Here is a 21,168-nt window from a genome sequence, read left to right on the forward strand (position 1 = left end):
TTTAGGGAGGAAACTATGAAATTCAAGGGTTTAGAAGCCACTGCATATGCTAGAGTTCATTTATGCAGGCCTGCGAAGCATGCTGGTGAACCCTGCCTGGAGTTTCTTGGGAAGGGTTTGTGGGGATCTTGTCTAGATTCACTTCTTCAAATATCTGATTCATTTCAGCTGTAATTGTCATCTTTGTGCAAAATTTTTAGAAATGGAGAGTGGGGAAAATGAAGAGGAAATCAAAACTAGAAGGTCTGTTTCTTAGCCTGACTTTTTTCGGGCAGCCTCTGACTGATTCCTCTTATAGGCTTTGCCAGATGGTTTTTGTTTTTATTGAAGGTATATATAAAAAAAGAAAACGAGAAGGAAAAAATCCTGCACAGAAAGGGATTTTTTTTTTCTTATGGGAAAGAACACTCAGTTGCACTTGGCGCCTGAATGAAGTTGGGCTAATGAGTTCACCATTGTAAAACAGTGAAATTCTCCCAAACATACTAATTAAGGTACTTTTTGTCTTTTCTGTTGGTTTTCGCTTTGGAGGTACTATGAAAATAGTACACTGAAAAATTGAGGGGCCGAGTTTGGAAGAAATGACATAGTCTCTACTTGGCAATCGGCCTTGCACTTGAATGACCTGGTGTGGAGACTGGTCTCCAAATTTTCTGATGGCCCACATTCCTGGGCTGCAGTGTGTAGTCATGCAGTTTAATGGCTGCCTATGGATCTGTGCAGTGCACAACCTATGTAGTCATAAACAGCGGCCTGATGTATTCTAACAAAAATATAAATGAGCATAGATACCTAAGAGATGTGTGCTGGTTTATAAATTATATACATTAAATTCTATTGTCAATCCACCTAGATTATATAAGGATGAAACTTAATTTCATTTTTTAAAGATAAAAATAAAAATGAATAGCAGTTAAAACAAATTTCATCTATGCTCCCATGGGTGGTTTCAAATATTCCTTGGGGTAGGTCTCCATACTTTGGAGACATTGGCCTGGGAAGAATTCACATGGATCTTCTTTCTCATTCAGGCAGGGCAATGCCTTTATAGGGCAAAGTTGCCTCTTAGCAGTAGAGTGCTTAAGAGTCTTACCACTCCCTGCCAGGCCCTAGCCTTACCTGCTGGTTTTCCATTTCAGAGTACACAGTCATTAATGAAGCCTGTCCTGGAGCCGAGTGGAATATCATGTGTCGGGAATGTTGTGAATATGATCAGATTGAGTGCGTCTGCCCCGGAAAGAAGGAAGTTGTGGGTTATACCATCCCTTGCTGCAGGAATGAGGAGAATGAGTGTGACTCCTGCCTGATCCACCCAGGTGAGTGTGGAATGGGAGACTTCAGGTTGCCTTCATGTTGTTGGAGGTAATGAACAGGAACAGGCTGAACGCCTGAATTCTAGCAGGCAGCCATCAGGAGGCTGTGGTGCCATGATTATGAAAAGTGACACAATTCAGCCTATTCTAACTAAAGGCACAGCAATAAAAGGAGTCAGTACTCTTTTCAGTGTTAAACTTGTACAACTTTGAATTCATTCACTCATTCATTTAACAAGCTGACTGAGCAGCTTTCTGTACCAAGTCAGGTACTAGGAATACAATGATAAAACAAAAGACACACTCCAGCATTCCCAGAGCTTATAGCCTGGGGGGATATGGAGAACAGGCAGCTACCATACAGTGTAGCAAATGCTATGATAGAGAAGCATGGGGGACTATGGCAACATGGATGGGAATGGGGGCAGGTGGGAGGAAAGTCAGTGAAGACTTACTAGAGAAGGTGGTGAGCATGCTGATGGGAGAAGCAGACTAAACAAGGTGAGGGGTCTCGGGAGAAGTCAAGCCACAGAGGATAACATGTGCCAAGGTCCTGTGGCAAGAGGAAGCATGGGGTTTTGGGAGATGCAAGTAGCAGTCTGGCAGGAGAAATGTGTATGTGATGAGAGACCTGGATAGATGGAGAGAGGGAGGGAGAGGGAGAGGGAGAGGGAATGAATGAATGAGAAAAGATTAAGAGAGAGCAATCTAAAGGGAGGAACAGGAGCCAGATCCTGAAGTGCTTTGCAAACTGTGCTTCAAAGTTTAGGCTATATACTGAAGATATTTTGGTAACACTGAAAATCTTTTAGTAAAGAAGGGAAAGCAGACTTTTCTCTTTAGCTGTGGTATGGGAAAAGGATTGGAGGACAAGCATGACTAGAGGCAGGAGAGAAATGATGGGGACCTTAATAAAGGTACAAGCTCTATGGATGGAGAGAGGTAGAGGGATTTGGGATCTGAGAGTGGAACTGACCACACATTGGGATCTATTGGGTAGGATAGGAGAGGGAAGGGAAGAACAGAGTCAAGTCTGATGCTCTGGTTTCTGAGCTGGACACTTGGGAAATGGTCCCAGTGATATGAATCTTGTTTTTGGATGAAATGAGACCTTTTAGCAGTTACTTCTTTGTGGTGATTATTGACCTTCCAATATCTCCCACTTGATATGTACAGTCAAAATATTACATGTTAAAATCAATTGATATAGTTCCTTTCTCTGTTTTGTGATGTCACCTATTTGATATACAAATAGGTTTGTTGTTTTTATGTGTTTTCCATATTTGAAAACACAAGCAAATGTATATATACATATATATTTTTCCTCTTCTTACACAAAAGATAGCATATCGGAAGCATTGCTAACCATCTTGATTTTTTCTCTTATTATTTTTTGAGACAGCGTTTCACTCTGTTACCCAGGCTGGAGTGCAGTGGCTCAATCATGGCTCACTGCAGCCTCTGCCTCCCAGACTCAGGTAATCCTCCCACCTCAGCCTCCTGAGTAGCTGAGACTACAGGCAAGTGCCACCATGCCTAAGTAATTTTTGTATTTTTTATAGCGATGGAGTTTCCCCATGTTGCCCAGACTTGTCTCGAACTCCTGTGCTCAAGCGATCTGCCTGCCTCAGCCTCCCTAAGTTCTGGGATTACAGGGATGAGCCCTGGTGCCTGGTCCTGCTTTTATCTCTTAACAATATATGCTGGAGGTCACTCTATGTCCATATGAAACTGTGTTCTTCATTTGTTTATGTGGTTGCATGTAACTGCCTTGTGTGGATTACCATAGTTTATGAACATTTGGGTTGTTTCCATCCTTTTGCTGTTGACAGTACTACAATGACTACCCTTAGGCATACATCACTTAGTAGTTTTGCAGTGTATTTTCGAGGTAGATTCCTAGAAGAGGGATTGCTGAGTCAAAGGGGGGTGCATATGTCACTTCCCAGCCTTGCTTTGCCATGTTTTCTCCATACATTTGACATTTTTTCCAGCAGTGTGTGAGAGTACTGTTTTCCCTAAGCCTTGCAACACGATGTGTCATTTTGGATGTTTGTCAGTCTCATAGGTGGGATCGTGGATAGTTTCAGTTTGCATTTCCATCATTATGATAGATAATGATCTTCTCTCTGCTGGTGGCAGTGGAGCAGCAGGATCAGGGTCGAGGGGCACCAATGGCAGGGATGTCAATGGTGACTTCTAGTAGCATCTGGTAGCACCAGGGTCCTCACTGGGCCAGTGTGGTTTCCTGTAGTTCTAGGTTGTATAGCTCTGCATTTGGTCCCCTGGCCCATCTAGCAACTTTGTGAACTATCTAATGTCTTTTTTTCCTTTTTAATTGATACATAGTATTTGTACACGTTTATGGGGTACATGTAATATCTTGTTACTTGCATAGAATGTGTAATAATCAAGTCAGAGTATTTAGGGTATCCATCACCCTGGGTATTTATTATTTCTGTATTTAGTGTCTTTTTAGTATAGCCTTGTTCATCTTAATCACCAGGCTGCTGTCTGTGGCTTACATCTAAGCACTCTGATGTGACTCTGCTAAGAAAGAGAGTTGGCCAGGGCTGCTGATAGGATTTGGCTCTGTGTCCCCACCCAAATTTCATCTTGAATTGTAATAATCCCCACAGGTTGTGGAAGGGATCTGGTGGGAGGTAATTGAATCATGGGGGCAGGTCTTTCACATGCTATTCTCATGATAGTGAATACATTTCATGAGATCTGATGGTTCTATAAGTGGGAGTTCCCCTGCACATGCTCTCTTGCCTGCCACCATGTAAGACATGACTTTGCTCCTAATTTGCCTTCCACCATGATTGTGAGGCCTCCCCAGCCATGTGGAACTGTGAGTCAATTAAACCTCTTTCCTTTATAAATTAACCAGTCGCAGATGTGTCTTTATTAGCAGTGTGAGAACAGACTAAGACAGCTGCTGGGGGCAGACTCAGTCCATTTGACTCCTCAGCAGTGATGAGATAGGGAGTTAAAGAGGGGGAATTGGCATGTAAGTAAAGATAATCTTTGGAAGGCACAGTGACCCTGCAGGGACCCAGTTATGGGTCACATGACTACTGGAATTTGACAAATCATACAGTCATATCTCAATATCCACGAGGGACTGTTTCCACAACCCCTGCAGATACCAAAATCCACAGATGCTCAAGTCCCTCGTTGGCCCTGTGGAACTCCAGGGCTCTGCATCCTGTGAGTACTGTATTTTTTAGCCATGGTTGGTTGAATCCATGCATGTCAAACCTGTGAATACGGAAGGCTAGCTGTATTAGCAACTCATCTTCTCTGATAGAAGGGGACACTGGAAGAAGGGAAGCAAAATCAGGATAGTGTGGAAAGAGAGAGCTATGAGTCTCTCTCCTACAGTAACCACACGTATATACACTACAGCCCAAGGAAAACCTAATTTCAGCTGAAAGCAAAGAAGCATACTATCAGCTCGAGGAAATGCTGTTTATCTTAAGAAATTCAGAAGCTTGGATTAGCCATTCCTTCTTCCTTCCTTCATTCACTCAAATAATATTTATTGAACACTTACTATGTGCAAGCCACTGTATGGTGCTGTGGATACAATGTTGGACAAGATACAGTCCTTGACTTAAGTCTATTATAGGAAAACAGCTAATAGGCTGTAAAAATTGAGTGGTTAAGAGTGGCAGGGATAAGAGTTCATATTTTGTATTATAGATACTATGTGCCGGCACTTTACTTGTGATAATTTAATTAAAAAATAAAACAGTCTGAAGAGGTAGATATGATATCTAATCCCAGGGTTAGGCCATTCTCACATTGCTATAAAGAAATACCTGAGACTGGATAATTGATAAGAAAAGAAGTTTAATTGGCTTACGGTTCTGCAGGCTGTACAGAAAGGATGGTGGCATCTGTTTCTGGGGAGGCCTCATGCAGCTTTTACTCATCGAGGAAGGTAAAGCATGAGTGAAAGTAGGAGCACAAGAGAAGGGGGAGGTGACACACAGTTTTAAACAACCAGATCTCAAGAGAACTCACTCACTATCGCAAGGACAGTACCAAGGGGATGGTACTAAACCATTCATGAGAAATCCACTCCCATGGGCCAGGCGCAGTGGCTCACGCCTGTAATTTCAGCACTTTGGGATGCCAGTGTGGGTGGATCATGAGGTCAAGAGATGGAGACCATCCTGGCCAAAATGATGAAACCTCATCTTTACTAAAAATACATAAATTAGCTGGGCATGGTGGCACACCTGTAGTTCCAGCTACTCGGGGGGCTAAGGCAGGAGAATCACTTGAAGCTGGGAGGTGGAGGTTGCAGTGAGCTGAGATTGCACCACTGCACTCCAGCCTGGGTGACAAAGCGAGACTCCATCTAAAAAAAAAGAAACACACACACACACACACACACACACACACACACACACACACTCCCATGAGCCAATCACCTCCCACCAGGCCGCACCTCCAACATTGGGGATTACATTTCAACATGAGCTTTGGGTGGGGACACAGATCCAAATCATAACACCCAATTGGACAAATGAGGACACTGAGTCACAGAAAGTTTAACCAATTTGCCCAAGACACACAGCTGCACAATGGCAGAGCCAGAACTTAGTTCTCTGTTTTGCTAAGTGGGATTGAATCATTTGTACTTTTTCTCACGACCTCCAACTCCCTCAAGAGACCACGTTTCTAAACAGGTCCTTGTTGCAGAATCACGCAGACCCCTCTGGTGTGGCCTGCTGGTTGCGAGGCGGGGAGCCGGACACATTCCAGGGTGAGCCTGTTGTTAGACAGGAGAGTTGTTTCCAATGTCATACTTTCATTACAGAAGTATATGACATAGAAGAGTATTTAATAGCACAGGAAGATATTTACTATCTATTATGAAATTCAAAAGTAAGTTACAAAAACAATATACCATAAGTCATATAAGTCTAATTTAAAAAATGTATGTGTTTATAGGCAGAGAAAGATTGTTAGCAATAGTTTGGGTGATGGGGTTTTAGATATTTTTTATTTAATTCTTTTTGCTGGTCTAAATTTTCTAAAACTTCCAAAATAAACATGGAACGCATTTATACAAAAGACTCTATATTGATAGATTCTTCCTTTTCCTGCAGGCAGTTTCGTGTTACTTTAAAACACCAGCCACTACCTGGGATACTTGTTGAGACCATCCTTCTAAACTCTCCAGTCTGAATTCTGGCACCTCTAGCAGTTTCTTTGAGATGAGAGGTTCTTCCTCTGGGCTCTGACACCTTTCTAGGCCCAGATGCTCTTAGTTGAGACAGGACCCTGAGAAGGTGCAGTTGTGCTCCCATGCAGCTGATTAGGACCCGCAGGTGCTTTGGCCTAACACTCCTCTTCTTGGGAATGTTTCAGGTTGTACCATCTTTGAAAACTGCAAGAGCTGCCGAAATGGCTCATGGGGGGGTACCTTGGATGACTTCTACGTGAAGGGGTTCTACTGTGCCGAGTGCCGAGCAGGCTGGTACGGAGGAGACTGCATGCGTAAGTAGACCTTGACCTAGCTCTATCTCTAGTGCACACTGTCTTAAAGTCTTAGCTTACGATGGACCAAGATTTATCTCCTTGGAATCTGAGTTTTGGAAAGCCTGCAGCCAGAGGGCTTTCTAGGTAAAACTATAAAAACAAAGATGGGTTTCCATCTGCAAGGTGTGGATTGTGAACATTTGTTTGAATTCTTGGCCACAGGAGTTTTATGTCTACTCTTCAATCTCCTCTTTCTAAGCGAGGCCAAGGCTTTCTGCTCTATGCAATCCAGAAGCAATTGCATGGTAGCCTTGGTCAGCAAACAGTGAATAAGTCTTCAGAAATGTTGTCTGTAGTGCACTGTACATATGAATTTCTGTTGGTAAATTTCTTGAATCCTGAATTAAATTCCTGGAACCCACAGCAAATTGCTAGCATGCCTTTTGTCCAAGGAAAGAGATTCTTTCTGGCATCTGCTTGTTGTGAAAGAATTACGTAGTTTTTATTAGAGTTCTGTGAGTTTCAGCAATTCTTTGAAAATGGAGTGGAAATCTAATCTCTCGTTCAGTCCAAGATTCCCCTCCACAGTGCCCTGATTGATAAATGTCCCTCTGACAGTCTGTATCTCAAGCAATGTACAAATTGCTTTTATTTCACTAACTTATTCCATATGCCTCCTACTTGGATCAGAAGTAATTAGAATGGTCTTACAGTCTAATTTTCTCCTATGAATGATATTTCCAGTTTACAGAGATGGAGGATCGAGTGTGGTTGGTATCTTTGACCGATATAATCTGTACTGAAATACCATCAGTTTCAAGACTCTGTGGCTAAGGATGAGTATATGGTCTGCAGCTGAGAAATTCAACTATACCAGGAGGAGAAGGGGCTTGTTGGCACTTCCAGGTGAACGGGGGAGTTCAGTTATCCATAATACAGATACTTTTTTAAGTGTTGGTCTCAGTTGCAGGTTTAAAACTTCCCTGTCATTTTAGATGGTTTCTCGTAAATTTAATTCAGTACCTGGCAGATTATGTTCCAGTTAGGTCAGCCGCAATATTTAACCTGGTCTTCTTTGGCAGCTGTTCTATGGAGACTGTATCGCATAATGAGCAGAATACAAGCTCTCGAATGAAACAGACCTGGGTTTAAATAATGTTTTTGTCTATCACTGCCCATATGACTTTGGACAAGTCATCTAATCTTGCTAATATCAGTGTCCTTTTATAAAAAAGGAGAATAAGGCTACCTACCTCATAAGGTTGATTTGAGGATTAAATGAGATAATGTATGTGAAGCACCTAGTTTTCTGACAATAGTAAAAGGTCAATTAATGCAATAAATACATCACTATTATCCTATATACTCCTTAATTACTGAATTGTTAGGTGATTCAGAAAGAAGACTACTCTTCTCCTTTCCTTTCTTTTCCTTTCTTCCGAGATGGGGTCCTTCTGTATTGCCCAGGCTGGCCTCAAATTCCTGGACTCAAGCAATCCTCCTGTTTCAACCTTTCAAATAGTGGGGACTAGAGGCACATGCCACCATGCCTGACAAAACTACTTTCAATAATAGTTTGGGATAGTCATAATTAAAGCTGTAGTGCACAGCTTTAGACTTCACATTGACCTTTGGATTATATAGGATCACTTTGGGTTCTTCCCTGCTTTGGATCATATGGAAGATTGCTCTTTCTCTGTGCACATGAGAGGGAAAGGGGGATTTGTTGGGGTTGGAGTGGGAGGCACCAGTGTGATCACACGTGGCCTTTGATATGATTAGGCTGTGTCCCCACCCAAATCTCACATTGAATTGTAATAATCCCCATGTGTCAAGGGTGGAGCCAGGTGGAGATAATTAAATCATAGGAGCGGTTTCCTCCATACTGTTCTCATGGTAGTGAATAAGTCTCACGAGACCTGATGGTTTTATAAACAGGAGTTCCCCTGCATAAGCTCTCTTGCCTGCTGCCATGTAAGATGCACCTTTGTTTCTCCTTTGCCTTCCGCCATGATTGTGAGGCCTTCCCAGCATGTGCAATTGTGAGTTCATTAAACCTCTTTTCCCTTTACAAATTACCCGGTCTCAGGTATGTCTTTATTAGCGGTGTGGGAACAGGCTAATACAGCCTTGTATGTAGGTAAGCTAGGTAAGGAATTTAGATGCTATTCCAAGTGCAGTGGGGAGCCAAGGAAGAGTGGTGAAGTAGGGAATGGACCAAGTGCTCTGAGAACTAGCTAAGAGAACATTTGATAACAGGGAGAGGGAGGGAAAGTTTCAGACAGGAGGTGAAGGTTGAGCTATGCCTTTGCTCATATGTTGGCAGAACAGGAAGATATTTCAGGCAGAGGGATAGTATGGTCAGGGTGTGAAAATGCAAGGTGTGTTCAAGGAAGCATGTGACAGGTGTGATCAGAGCAAGGTGATGGTCTTGGGGTGGCAAGCTCTGACTGTGAAGGTCATAGTGTGCCAGGGCTCAGAGCTTAGACATGGCTCTGAGATGATGGATGGTTTAATCAGGGGAGTACCATTTGACAGATAACTCTTGTAGCATAACTCCAGTAGAGTGGAGGAAGACCATATCCAAAGGTAGCCATTAGGAGTGCAATTGCAGTGGTTCAGGGGATGAAGAAGGGAGACTAGAGTTAGAAGAGCTTAAAGGAAGAAGTGACAGGACTCAAGACTCACTGAAGGTAGGGGTGAGGAACCTCAAGAGTTTGCCTTTCAAATTCTTAGTTTGATCAGCTCTCTAGAAGTTGATGCTGTTACGTGAATAATAAAAGGGAAGAGGTTTGGTGGGGGAAAGAAGGTGAGTTCCACCTGAGATAAGTTGGAATTTGGACACCTGTAGGATACCCTGCAAACAGTAGGAAATAGGTGTCTGGAGCTCGAGATAATTTTGGAGACTTGAGAAATGCATATGGCTGTTATAGATGGAAGTATGAGGTGAACAGAGTACCATGGGCAGAGGAAATAGCAACAGATGTAAAAAGAAAGGAAGAGAAAACCAGGAAGGAGATGGGAAAAGATAGAGAGATGGGAGGAGAACCAGGAAGGAGTAGGGTTCTGGAAGCAGTGTTTCAAAATAAGGCAGAAAGGTCACACAGGATGAAGGCAGTAAAGAGGTTTTTGTATTTGATGGCTAGCATGTGATCAGTGACCTGAGCAATAGCAGCTTCATATAAAGATTTGGTGGGGCACGGTGGCTCATGCCTGAAAGCCCAGCACTTTGGGAGGCCAAGGCAGGTGGATCACTTGAGCCCAGAAGTTCGAGACCAGCCTGAGCAACATGGTGAAAACCCATCTCTGCAAACAATACAAAAATTAGCCATACCACTGTACTCTAGCCTGGGCAGAGTGAGATAGTTTCAAAAAAAAAAAGGCAAGATTTGAAGGGTGAAAAATGGACATAAAGAATACAGACAACTTTTAAATAAGCTTAATCAAGCAAGGAAGGGGAGAATTATGGTGATAGTTTATACGAGTAAATAAACTGCTGTGGAAAAATACCAATTAAGATGGGAAAGGCCAGGTGCAGTGGTTCATACCTGTAATCCCAACACTTTGGGAGGATGAGGCAGTCAGGTTACTTGAGGACAAGAGTTCAAGGCCAGACTGATCAACAATAAAAGATTCTATCTCTGTACAATATTAAAAAAAAAATCAGCCAGGCATGGTGGTGCATGCCTGTAGTGCTAGCTACTCAAGAGACTGAGGAGGGAGAATCACTTCTGCAGCCAAGGATTTTGAAACTGCAGTGAGCTATGATTGCACTACTGCATTCCAGCCTGAGCAACAGAGCAAGACCTCATCTCTGTCTCTCTCAAAAAAAAAAAAAAAAAAAAAAAAAAAAGGGAAAGGGTTAAACATGTTTTAAGCTAATGTGAGTAAAATGTCAGTAGGAGAGATTGAAGATATTAGAGTAAGAATAACTGAAGAAGGTAAGACCATGTTATGCTGAAGGAGAAGAACTTCTTGTGAGATCAAGAACAAAAGTGAGAGTTAAAGGAGAGGGAGTTTCCTTTTCTGTCCTAGATTGAGCCAGGAGGGAAAGAATTATGTATAGGTAGCATATCTGGTTTGTTCATAATTGTATGGTAGGAACTGTGCTGAGCACTTTATGTGCCATGTCTTGTTTTATCTGTACCCTATGAACATACCCTATGAAAATACATACTCCCACTTTATAGATAATGAAACTGAGGCGCAGAGCTGTGAAGTAACTTGCCTGAGGCCATACACTTAGGGTAAAGCGCAGGATGATTACAGACCCCTTACTCTTGTTCTTAACCACAGTCCTAGCCTGCCTCCTGCTGGTGAGTTTCCCTGTTTTCTCTGAGAAGTAGGGAGTGAAATATCTGCTGAGAATGAGTAGAAGAGAGACTGGGGCTTGAAAGTACCAAAGGTTTGGGGCAGCCACTTGAGGAACAAGAAAAGGCGCCAGCTGGTGTTAAGCTTAAAGCATGTGCAAGCAAGACGGAGGACCCAGTCGAAGCCAGAGTTCTTAGGGAGGTGATGCAGTCAGTTAGGACGTTGACTGATACTTTCCAGAAGTGCAGTAGCAGAAGGGAATAAAAACAGTTGTTTTGTTAATCCAAGAATAAGCTGAGACGTGACTGACCAAGGATCCCAATTGAGAAGGACATGAAACCAGAAAGAGCCTGGTAGAGGGGGAATAGGGACAGGAAGTCTTAAGTGGAAAAGCAGGCTTGGTGGTAATAAAGTAATGGAACATGTAGGTGGAAGGGGTATTATGGTTGGAGAGTTTCTATGTTGAAGCTTTCAGAGGTGGTGGTGTTAAAGTGTTCAGTTTTTTTTTTCTGGGTAACTAACAATCTCAAAGGACAAATGTTTGTTTTTCTTTCTTATGGGTCTGTGAGTTGGCAGGGGTTCCGCTGATTTCAACTGGACTGGTCTGGGTTGGTTGTGCTCCAGGCTGCAGGGCTCAGGCAGAAGGGACAGCAGCCATCAGAGGATGCTCTTCTCAGGGTGGGTCGCAGGAAGCACAAGAGGCGAAGCCAAACACACAGGTGCACATAAGGCCTCTGTGCACATCACACTCACCCATATTACACTGGCCAAAAGGAGTCACATGACTAAGTTCCCAATGAGTGAAGTAGGGAAGTATATGCCATCCTCAAGGAAGCAGGGTGGATAAATATTTCTAAACAATACTCCAGTCACTCCATGTGAGTAAGGGGGTTTGTTCAGGGTACAGGGGACAGGAGGGAAAGAATATTTGCATGCACGAGGTCAATAAAGCAAATGGTAACAAAACAAGGATAGTAGTCACCCAAACATTATGAAACAGAAAATATTAATATTCAGAAATCCTGAGCATGTGTCTTTTTAAATAGCACCTACTGTTCGAGTCTTGTGTTGTGCCTTGGTGTAAGAGGCTTTTTATGGAGCCTCATTGGTTGGGCTGGTGATCGTGTCCATGTGAGGGTCCAGGCTTTCTCAAGGACAGCAGAACTGGCTCAGAGCAACCAGTCTATCACCTAGGCAGGTAGAACAGAGAGCTCACGCCTTCCTTCATTAATCTACCCATCCAGTCAAAAGATATTTCTTGAATGGATGCTTCTAGGTACTGGATATACAATGATAAGCCAGACAGACATGGTCTCTGACATCTTAGAGCTTGTGGTTTAGAGAGGATATTTTTTTTTTTTTTAAAGTTAAAAACAAACGGAGTGTGGTCAATGCTATGCAATTTAAAAAACTAATGGTCAGATTCCTATCCGATCCTGTGTTGGTTCAGTGGTGCTTGTTCAATTCCATTATGCTTGTTCTGAAAGCCTCATTCCACACAGTGTATGTTACCACCACCATGAGCACTGATGGAGCATTTCTTATGGAGCACTGGGCTAGGCACCAGGGAATACAATGATTCTGCAATGAGTTTACAATCCATCCGTGAAAACAGTGCTTGACCATAAGAAAACATCAATATGATGTTATTAGTTTCTTATTACACTCACCTCATACTGGCACTAAACATACGTGCAGGGAATTCATAGGAAGAAGTAATTCATTCCACTCTTTGTTGAATGCCCGCCTGGTGCTGAGCACTATACCGCCCGCGTATGTTAAGGGTGGCCTGTGTATGGCTGGGACACGGCGCTGGAGCCCCATGGCAGTGTAAGCATTTTCCCACTAGATGGCGCCCAAGTGATCCTTTCGGACAACGTTATCCTGAAGGCGCTTCCTTCTGAGCGTCTCCGAAGAGCCTGGGCATTTTTTTTTTTTTTTCCTGAGTACTACACAGAGCCTTAGAAGGAGGGAGGAGTGGCGGACAAGTGCCAGAAGGATCAGAGCTGTTTTATATGTGAATTAGAGTGCATCTGGCACTGAACAGATGCAGTAGCACCTTTATATGCACACTGTCCTTGACAATGTTTGTGTTACTAACCTAACTAATGACGACCTTAAAATTCTTTATGCAATTGATTCATGCATAACCATTGGCAGGTTGTATTATCCAGGAGGATGAGCAAACGACCTGAGGCTATTGAGCCCAGGAGAGAACTCATTCACATCTTTCTGTCCAGGAAAGATTGGTTTAGTAATCTCAGAATATCCAGACTAGGAGCTAGTGGCACTTTATTGCCATTTTAAAAAAAGAGCTGTTCTTTCTACCTTTCTCTACTTTTTAATGTAAAAATTTCAGTTCTACAGAGAGTTGAAATAGCATACATCCACATGCTCCTTTCCAGGATTCGCCACTTTTTCTCATTCTCCAACATCTGGCTCTCTCTCTTTTTCTGCACTATAAGACTCATGAATTTTAATTTTTTTCCGTTTCATGGCATTATCATAATTTTTCTTTTGATGCTTAGATTGTCTCAGATTTGGCCCTTTAAGCTGGCTGCACCTCATTTCTCCTTGAGCACTTACTTGCATTCTACCCCTCACCCTCAAATGTTTTAAGTTCACCTTGATTTTCTATACCAGGTCTTGAAACGAGCCATTTCTCCATGTATCCTGGTTTCTTATAGTGGGAAATTGTATTTAGGAACTGCGATTTGGGTGCTGGCTATTAGAGGTGCTGATATCCAAAGTCGAAACTAAGGCTTCCTCTTAGGGTTTCTTAAACTCAAAAGTTGAGTTCTGAAGTGGAACCACTCTGCTGACTTCCACTGCTGACCACCAGACTGGTGTTGGTTGAGCTTGGCTGTAGGCTGAGTTCTTTGGCCATCAAAAAAGATAAGCAGCGAGATGGCCCAAGAGGGACCCAGAATGCCACACTTCTAGCTGGCACGGCAGTGATCCCAGCCTTTCAGGCCTTGAAGGATACTGGGCATGTGAGAGGATAGGAAAGCAGCCCCGATGAGAGGATTTATGGGGAGAGATTATAGGCCCTTAATACATTTATCTTCTTAGTCATATTTTGGACAGAGGCAGAGAAACAGAGGAACTGGCCATAAGCCATGCCCAAAAATGTTTGTAGGGCAAGAGTTATCAGAGAGGAAGAGGATTTGTGCAGGCTGATTCCTGAGCCATAAGCAGGAATGATTAAGAGCAAACTTAAGGGGAGTGGGGAAAAGGCTTACAAAGCTGTGTGTTACCAACTTTTGGGGCTGCGCTCCAGGGGAGTTGTGGAACCACCTAGGGTGGTGTCACTGAAAATTGCCTCATCTCGCTCCAGCCTTTTGTGTCCTGATGTTCCCAGAAGAAGAACAATGCCCAGGTTGATTCAAACTGGGGATGGTATTAGGTAGCAGTTAGCAGCCTGGGCTTGGATTTGAATCTGTATTCCTTTCCTGGCTTTGGGCAAAGTTACCCAATCTTTGTGAATCTCAGTTTCCTCATTTACAAAATTAGGATCCTCATAGTGGCCCTCAGAGTTTTTGTGAAGTTTAAGTGAAGAACTGTCTATAAATCCCTTAATATGGAGTCTGATATATAGTAAGTGCTCAATAAATGGTGGATGGAGTCTGATATATAGTAAGTGCTCAATAAATGGTGGATGGAGTCTGATATATAGTAAGTGCTCAATAACTGGTGGATGCTATTCTTATAATCCAGAGCCATGAAATGAGCTCTGTTTCTTAGTTGTTGTTTTAGGGGGCAGGGGAAGAAATCCATATAGGCCAGAGAAGAAAGATAATAAAAGAGAAGTCTTTAAGGTTAAAGAATATACACTGGACACAAGGAGGTAGTCTTCACTAGACAAAGTATTGTATGGTAAATAGTATTTTATATTTTATGTGCTGAAGCTCTTTGACCCCAGAGAATTAATGTTTAAATCTTTGTAGAGGATTTTATGTTATTAAAGAACTCATCAGGCCGGGCGCAGTGGCTCAAGCCTGTAATCCCAGCACTTTGGGAGGCCGAGATGGGCGGATCACGAGGTCAGGAGATCGAGACCCTCCTGGCCAACACGGTGAAACCCCGTCTCTACTAAAAAATACAAAAAACTAGCCGGGCGAGGTGGCGGGCGCCTGTAGCCCCAGCTACTCGGGAGGCTGAGGCAGGAGAATGGCTTAAACCCGGGAGGCGGAGCTTGCAGTGAGCTGAGATCCGGCCACTACACTCCAGCCTGGGCGACAGAGCGAGACTCTGTCTCAAAAAAAAAAAAAAAAAAAAAAAAAAAGAACTCATCAATCATAGCTCAGCTTCTGGTGAAGGTATAGAAGGATGTGAAAGACCTTCCCTCCTGCTTAAACAGTAAGAAATCACTAGATTAAACCAAAGAAAATAACAATTTTCATTAAAGCCATAATATGTCTGTGAATATGAAATCTAAAAGAATTTAAACTCCAGAGGGATGAGTTCTTCCAGGGTGAACAAGAGATTTGGGATGCTTCATACTTGAAGGCAGCTGCTGAGGTTGGGGGCAGGGCAAGTGCAGGAAGGGGCCTAACAGAGGAGGAGGAGGGCCAGGAAAACTTTTGAATCTGTGGGCTGACTCCTTGAACTTAAATCTAGAGGAGACCCCAAGGCAAAGACAATCCTCTCCACCAAGTATTTTCTTAAATGGAATTTAGCTGTGCAAGCAGAGGCTGGAATGAGGCTACGAAGCAGGAGATCTTGGGATGTCGTCACCTTGCAGCTTCATAAGCCTGTGGTCTCAAAGTCTCACAGTCTCATGGGCTCACAGCTTCCCAGTCTTGTAGTCATGGGAGTGCAGGAAGCTGGGGGAAGGAGGAGATGAAAACCAAAGAGAGATTTCCTTAAGTTTATGGAGTTTGAATTTCAAGGCTCTTCTGGTGAGGTTATAGCTTCAGTCCTGCCCCAAATCAGCTTAACCCTTGATTGGGTCAAACTGATTCATCCCTCATCAGTTCTCCTGCCAACCTAATAGAGGAAAGGGCATTTCTAATCAAAGGAAACAATAGATCTCCTGTTGTGAAGAAGCAAGAAAATAAGATCTACATTCAAGAGAACACCCAGTCAAAAGAAATAGAGCATGGATGATGAAATGGAAATTTTCAAACAAGAAACTTTTACATAACTTTAAAATAAATACACTAAAAGATTGACAGGAAAAGATGAATATAATGGATGAAGACATGAAAAATTAACAAAATCAATGAGCAAAAATCACAAACATTCCTATATACCAACAATAGACAAGCAGAGAGCCAAATCATGAATGAACTCCCATTCACAATTGCTACAAAGAGAACAAAATACCTAGGAATACAGATAACAAGGGATATAAAGGACCTCTTCAAGGAGAACTACAAACCACTACTCAAGGAAATAAGAGAGGACACAAACACATGGAAAAACATTCCATCCTCATGGATAGGAAGAATCAATATTGTAAAAATGGCCATACTGCCCAAAGTAATTTATAGATCCAATGCTATTCCCATCAAACTACCATTGATGTTTTTTACAGATTTAGAAAAAAAAAATACTTTAAATGTCATATGGAACCAAAAAAGAACCCATATAGCCAAAACAATCCTAAGCAAAAAGAATAAAGCTGGAGGCATCATGCTACCTGACCTCAAACTATACTACAAGGCTACAGTAATCAAAACAGCATGGTGCTGTTGCCAAAACAGACATATAGACCAATGGAACAGAACAGAGACCTTGGAAAGAACACCACACATCTACAATCATCTGATCTTCAACAGACCTGACAAAAACAAGCAATGAGGAAAGGATTCCCTGTTTAATAAATGGTTCTGGGAAAACTGGTCAGCCATATGCAGAAAACTGAAACTGGACCCCTTCCTTACACCTTAAAATTTAACTCAAGATGGATTAAAGGCTTAAATGTAAAGCCCAAAACTATAAAAACCCTAGAAGAAAACATAGGCAACACCATTCAGGACATAGGCATGGGCAAAGACTTAATGACGAAAATGCCAAAAGCAATTGCAACATAAGCTAAAATTGACAAATGGGACCTAATTAGACTAAAAAGCTTCTGCACAGCAAAAGAAACTATCATCAGAACAAACAGGCAACCTACAGAATGGGAGAACATTTTTGTAATCTACCCATCTGACAAAGGTCTGATATCCAGAATCTACGAGGAACTTAAACAAATTTACAAGAAAAAAACAAACCCGTCAAAAAGTGGACAAAAGATATGAACAGGCACTTCTCAAAAGAAAACATTTATGGCTGGGCAAGGTGGCTCATGCCTGTAATACCAGCACTTTGGGAGGCTGAGGTGGTGGATCACTTGAGATCAGGAGTTTGTCACCAGCCTGGCCAACATGGTGAAACCCCATCTCTACTAAAAATACAGAAATTAGCTAGGTGTGGTGGTGTGCATCTGTACTCCCATCTACTTGGGAGGCTGATGCAGGAAAATCGTTTGAACCCAGGAGGTGGAGGTTGCAGCGAGCCGAGGTCATGCCACTGCACTCCAGCCTGGGCAACGGTGCAAGACTCTGTCTCAAAACAAACAAACAAACAGACAAATAAACAAAACAAGAAGATATTTATGCAGCCAACAAACATATAAAAAACTTAACATCACTATTATTAGAGAAATGCAAATTAGAAACACAATGAGATACTAGCTCATGCCAGTCAGAATGGCGGTTGTTAAAAAGTCAAGAAACGATAGATGTTGGTGAGGCTGTGGAGAAATAGGAAAGCTTTTGAACTGTTGGTGGGAATGTCAATTAGTTCAGCCATTGTGGAAGACAGTGTGGTGATTCCTCAAGGATCTAGAACCAGAAATACCATTTGACCCAGCAGTTCCTTTATTGGGTATATACCTAAAGGAATATGAATCTTTCTACTATAGAGACATATGCACACGTATGTTTATTGCAGCACTATGTACAATAGCAAAGATATGAAACCAACCCAAATGCCCATCAGTGATAGATTCGATAAAGAAAATGAGATACATAATACATCATGGAATACTATGTAGCCATAAAAAGGAATGAGATCGTGTCCTTTGCAGGGACCTGGATGAAGCTGGAAGGCATCATCCTTAGCAAACTAACACAGGAACAGAAAACCAAACACCACATGTTGTCACAATAAGTGGGAGCTCAACGATGAGAACACATGTCCACGGGGAGGGAAACAACACATACCAGGGCCTGTCTGAGGGTGGGGAGTGAGGGGAGGGAGAACATCAGGACAAATATCTAATGCATGCAGGGCTTAAAACCTAGATGATGGGTAGATAGGTGCAGCAAACCACCATGGCACACGTATTCCTATGTAACAAACCTGCACATTCTGCACATGCATCCTGAAATTTAAAGTAAAATAACAAAAAAAAAAAGAAAAGAAAAAGAAATTCAGGAGAGATTTGGAAAGTATTTAAAAGAACAAAATGGAAACCCTAGCACTGAACAATACAATAAAAAAGAAACCAACTGGAAGTCCTGGAACTGAAAAATGCATTATGTGAAATAAAACAAAAATTTATTGGAGGCGATTAACAGCCTATTGGTCAAAATAGAAGAAAGGATCAGGGAACTTAAAGACATATCAATAGAAATCAACCAAACTGAAGCAAGGGAAAAGAGACTGAAAGTATTTAGCAATCTTAACTCTTTGTGCTACCCTAGCCAGACTCTGTCCATTGAGTTCCATTAGCAGAGCTATTTCCATGTGAGTGTTTTATGATAACCCTGGCAACTTTGGGGGAAGAAAGACTTTCTGCAGCAAAGTGGTAGATGCTATTCTTTCTGGACAATCATTTTCTCAACTGAATGGACAGACCATTTGACACAGGGTGGTGGGGAGGGGCTTTAAAAATGGTTTGTTTGGACAGGAATAATTTTGAATTGGTTTTTTGGTCTAACCATTCATTCAGTTAGTAGCTATGGTAATTGAGCACTGACTTGATGGACATATAGGTGTAAACAGGACAGATGATATCCCTGCTCTCGTGGAACTGTGTCATGGGGGAGGCAGACAACTCAGTAAACAGTCGTCATGGAGTCAGGTGGATTGGGGTTACAGGTCAACTCGCAGGCTGAGCTGAGGACCTGTCATTGTTCCTGATGAACACCTGAGCCCCTGAAAAAAGCCAACACTTAGTACTTACTATGAACCAGACATTGTTCGGAGTACCTTCCTGTACTGACTCATTTAATCCCCATTGCAACCCTTGTCACAGCAATGTGACAGACGAGGACACTCAGGCACAGAGGGATAAATAACTTTTCTGCTGTCATACAGCTTGTAAGTGGCAAAGCCAAGATGCAAATTCAGAAGCCAGCCCCAGAGCCCCTTCTTTTATCCTCTCCACGAAACCATCTCTTGATGTGGGAGGCCCTTGGGGTCTTCATCATCCAAGCCTTGGCTCTGCTATCACTGTCTGGGATGCTAAGCCTGATGAGTTTAGGATTCTAGTCAGTGATGAGATGAGGCTCTCATGAACCCTGGAGCAGTGGGTTAGAACCTGAGCTGTCCCCTGTGATTCCTGGACCAAAACAGTCAGTGCCTCAGATCCAGACAAGACTCGAGAAAAATAACAGTATTTGTTGCCACTTATTGAGCATTTTTATGTACCAGGTGCTGTGCTAAGTGCTTTACATACAATATCTCATTTAATCCCCAAGACGAGTGAGAAAAACACATTGTTGTAGGTACAAATATTCTCATTTCCAAATAAGAGACCTTGGCTCAGAAAATACAGTGGCCTTTTTTAGTCACACAACTAGTAAGTGGTCGAACTAAGATTTGGACCCTGGCTGGCATCACAGACTGTCATCTTTGAAGGAGAAAAGAAATGCAAATGCCTCTCTCTGAATTTTCTTTAAGTCCTCCTTTTCTTTCTAGGAGGAAACAGTAAAGAAAAACAAAACTCAACCACTTCTTAGAAGTGTGTGTGTCTCTCCCGCAATCCCCTTCCCTGCACCAAATGCTGAAGATAAGAAGACTTTTGAATGAGGCTAAGGGTGTTCATTTTTGTTGAGAGCCTTTTCCAGCTGTCTTACTGGTCTAGAAATTAATAAAGATTTCCTTTCAGTTCTGTAGAAGCAGGGTCTCTCCAACTGCCCCTTCTGTTTGGGAATATAGTCATGGGGGAAGATTGGCGATGATGCCAGGATTTGAGAGCTCAGGGCACAGTTCAGCTTCACTGACAAATATCACTACACACACACAAACACACGCACACACCTATACCCCTCTTCTCCTGCAGTAAGACATTGTTAAGGAATCTGAGCACATCTTCCAGGCTCTTTGCTTGCTCTGGTCTTTCAGACTCAGGACCACCTGCTAGGTTGGCCAGTGATACTTCCTTGGCAGGGACACTCAGCTGTGTTCACTGTTCTGCCCTGGACAGAGAGGTGTAGTCAGGCTGCCCCTGCACCCAGGCTCGCCAGCTCTCCAAGTAGAGGCAAGAGTGGAGAGGGAATTTAAGGCGTTCCTTGATGTGGGGAGGGAGTGCAGCTCCCTCCTCCTCTTGCTGTTTCCCTAATATTCCTTCTTCCAAGCACATTTCCAAGAAGTGGCCCCTTTGTCTCTGGTTGTTTGGAAGTTGTTCCCCATCTTGGGGCCAACTCTGCCCTCCCCTTCAGAGTGAAAAGGAACCTCATTAAGAAGAATGGAGATGTTGCATGTGTTTAGAATCCTGGCTACTTCTGAAGGACAGCCCCTGAGCCTACAGGAACAGGTGGTCCAGCATTTTACACGGCCAGGGATCGGGCACCTGGTTGAGGATGGGAACTGAGCCCTCTAGAGACTGCAAGAGACCCTGGAGCTGGCCAAAGCCCAAATGGATGTGCCAAGGAAGCCTAAATGGAGATGAGCACTGCCTTCCCTTGGATTTGGGGAGGGGCCTGAGGCACAGCTGTCTGCTTCCAGCTTCCATATGGAGAAAAGAAACTGGGAGCAGGCTGGCAGCATTTGCTGCTGGTTCTAATTTGGGATCCCCAGCAGGAGGTTTGCTGAGGGAGCTGGGATT

At 42.9% G+C, this 21,168-nt stretch overlaps 1 protein-coding gene across 2 annotated transcripts in view; it reads left to right on the forward strand.

Annotated features, from left to right (window-relative positions):
- PAMR1 (peptidase domain containing associated with muscle regeneration 1) overlaps positions 1–21,168 on the forward strand; it is a 104,207-nt gene that overhangs the window by 37,881 nt on the left and 45,158 nt on the right. For both annotated transcript variants that reach the window (XM_010358395.2, XM_010358394.2), the window contains exons 2-3: positions 1,140–1,316; positions 6,702–6,830. In XM_010358395.2, coding sequence (XP_010356697.1) covers positions 1,140–1,316; positions 6,702–6,830 — 306 coding nt within the window. The remainder of the gene's footprint in view (positions 1–1,139; positions 1,317–6,701; positions 6,831–21,168) is intronic.

This window comes from Rhinopithecus roxellana, chromosome 15 (assembly GCF_007565055.1).
Source record: "Rhinopithecus roxellana isolate Shanxi Qingling chromosome 15, ASM756505v1, whole genome shotgun sequence".
In the NCBI taxonomy this organism is placed as follows: Eukaryota; Metazoa; Chordata; class Mammalia; order Primates; family Cercopithecidae; genus Rhinopithecus; species Rhinopithecus roxellana.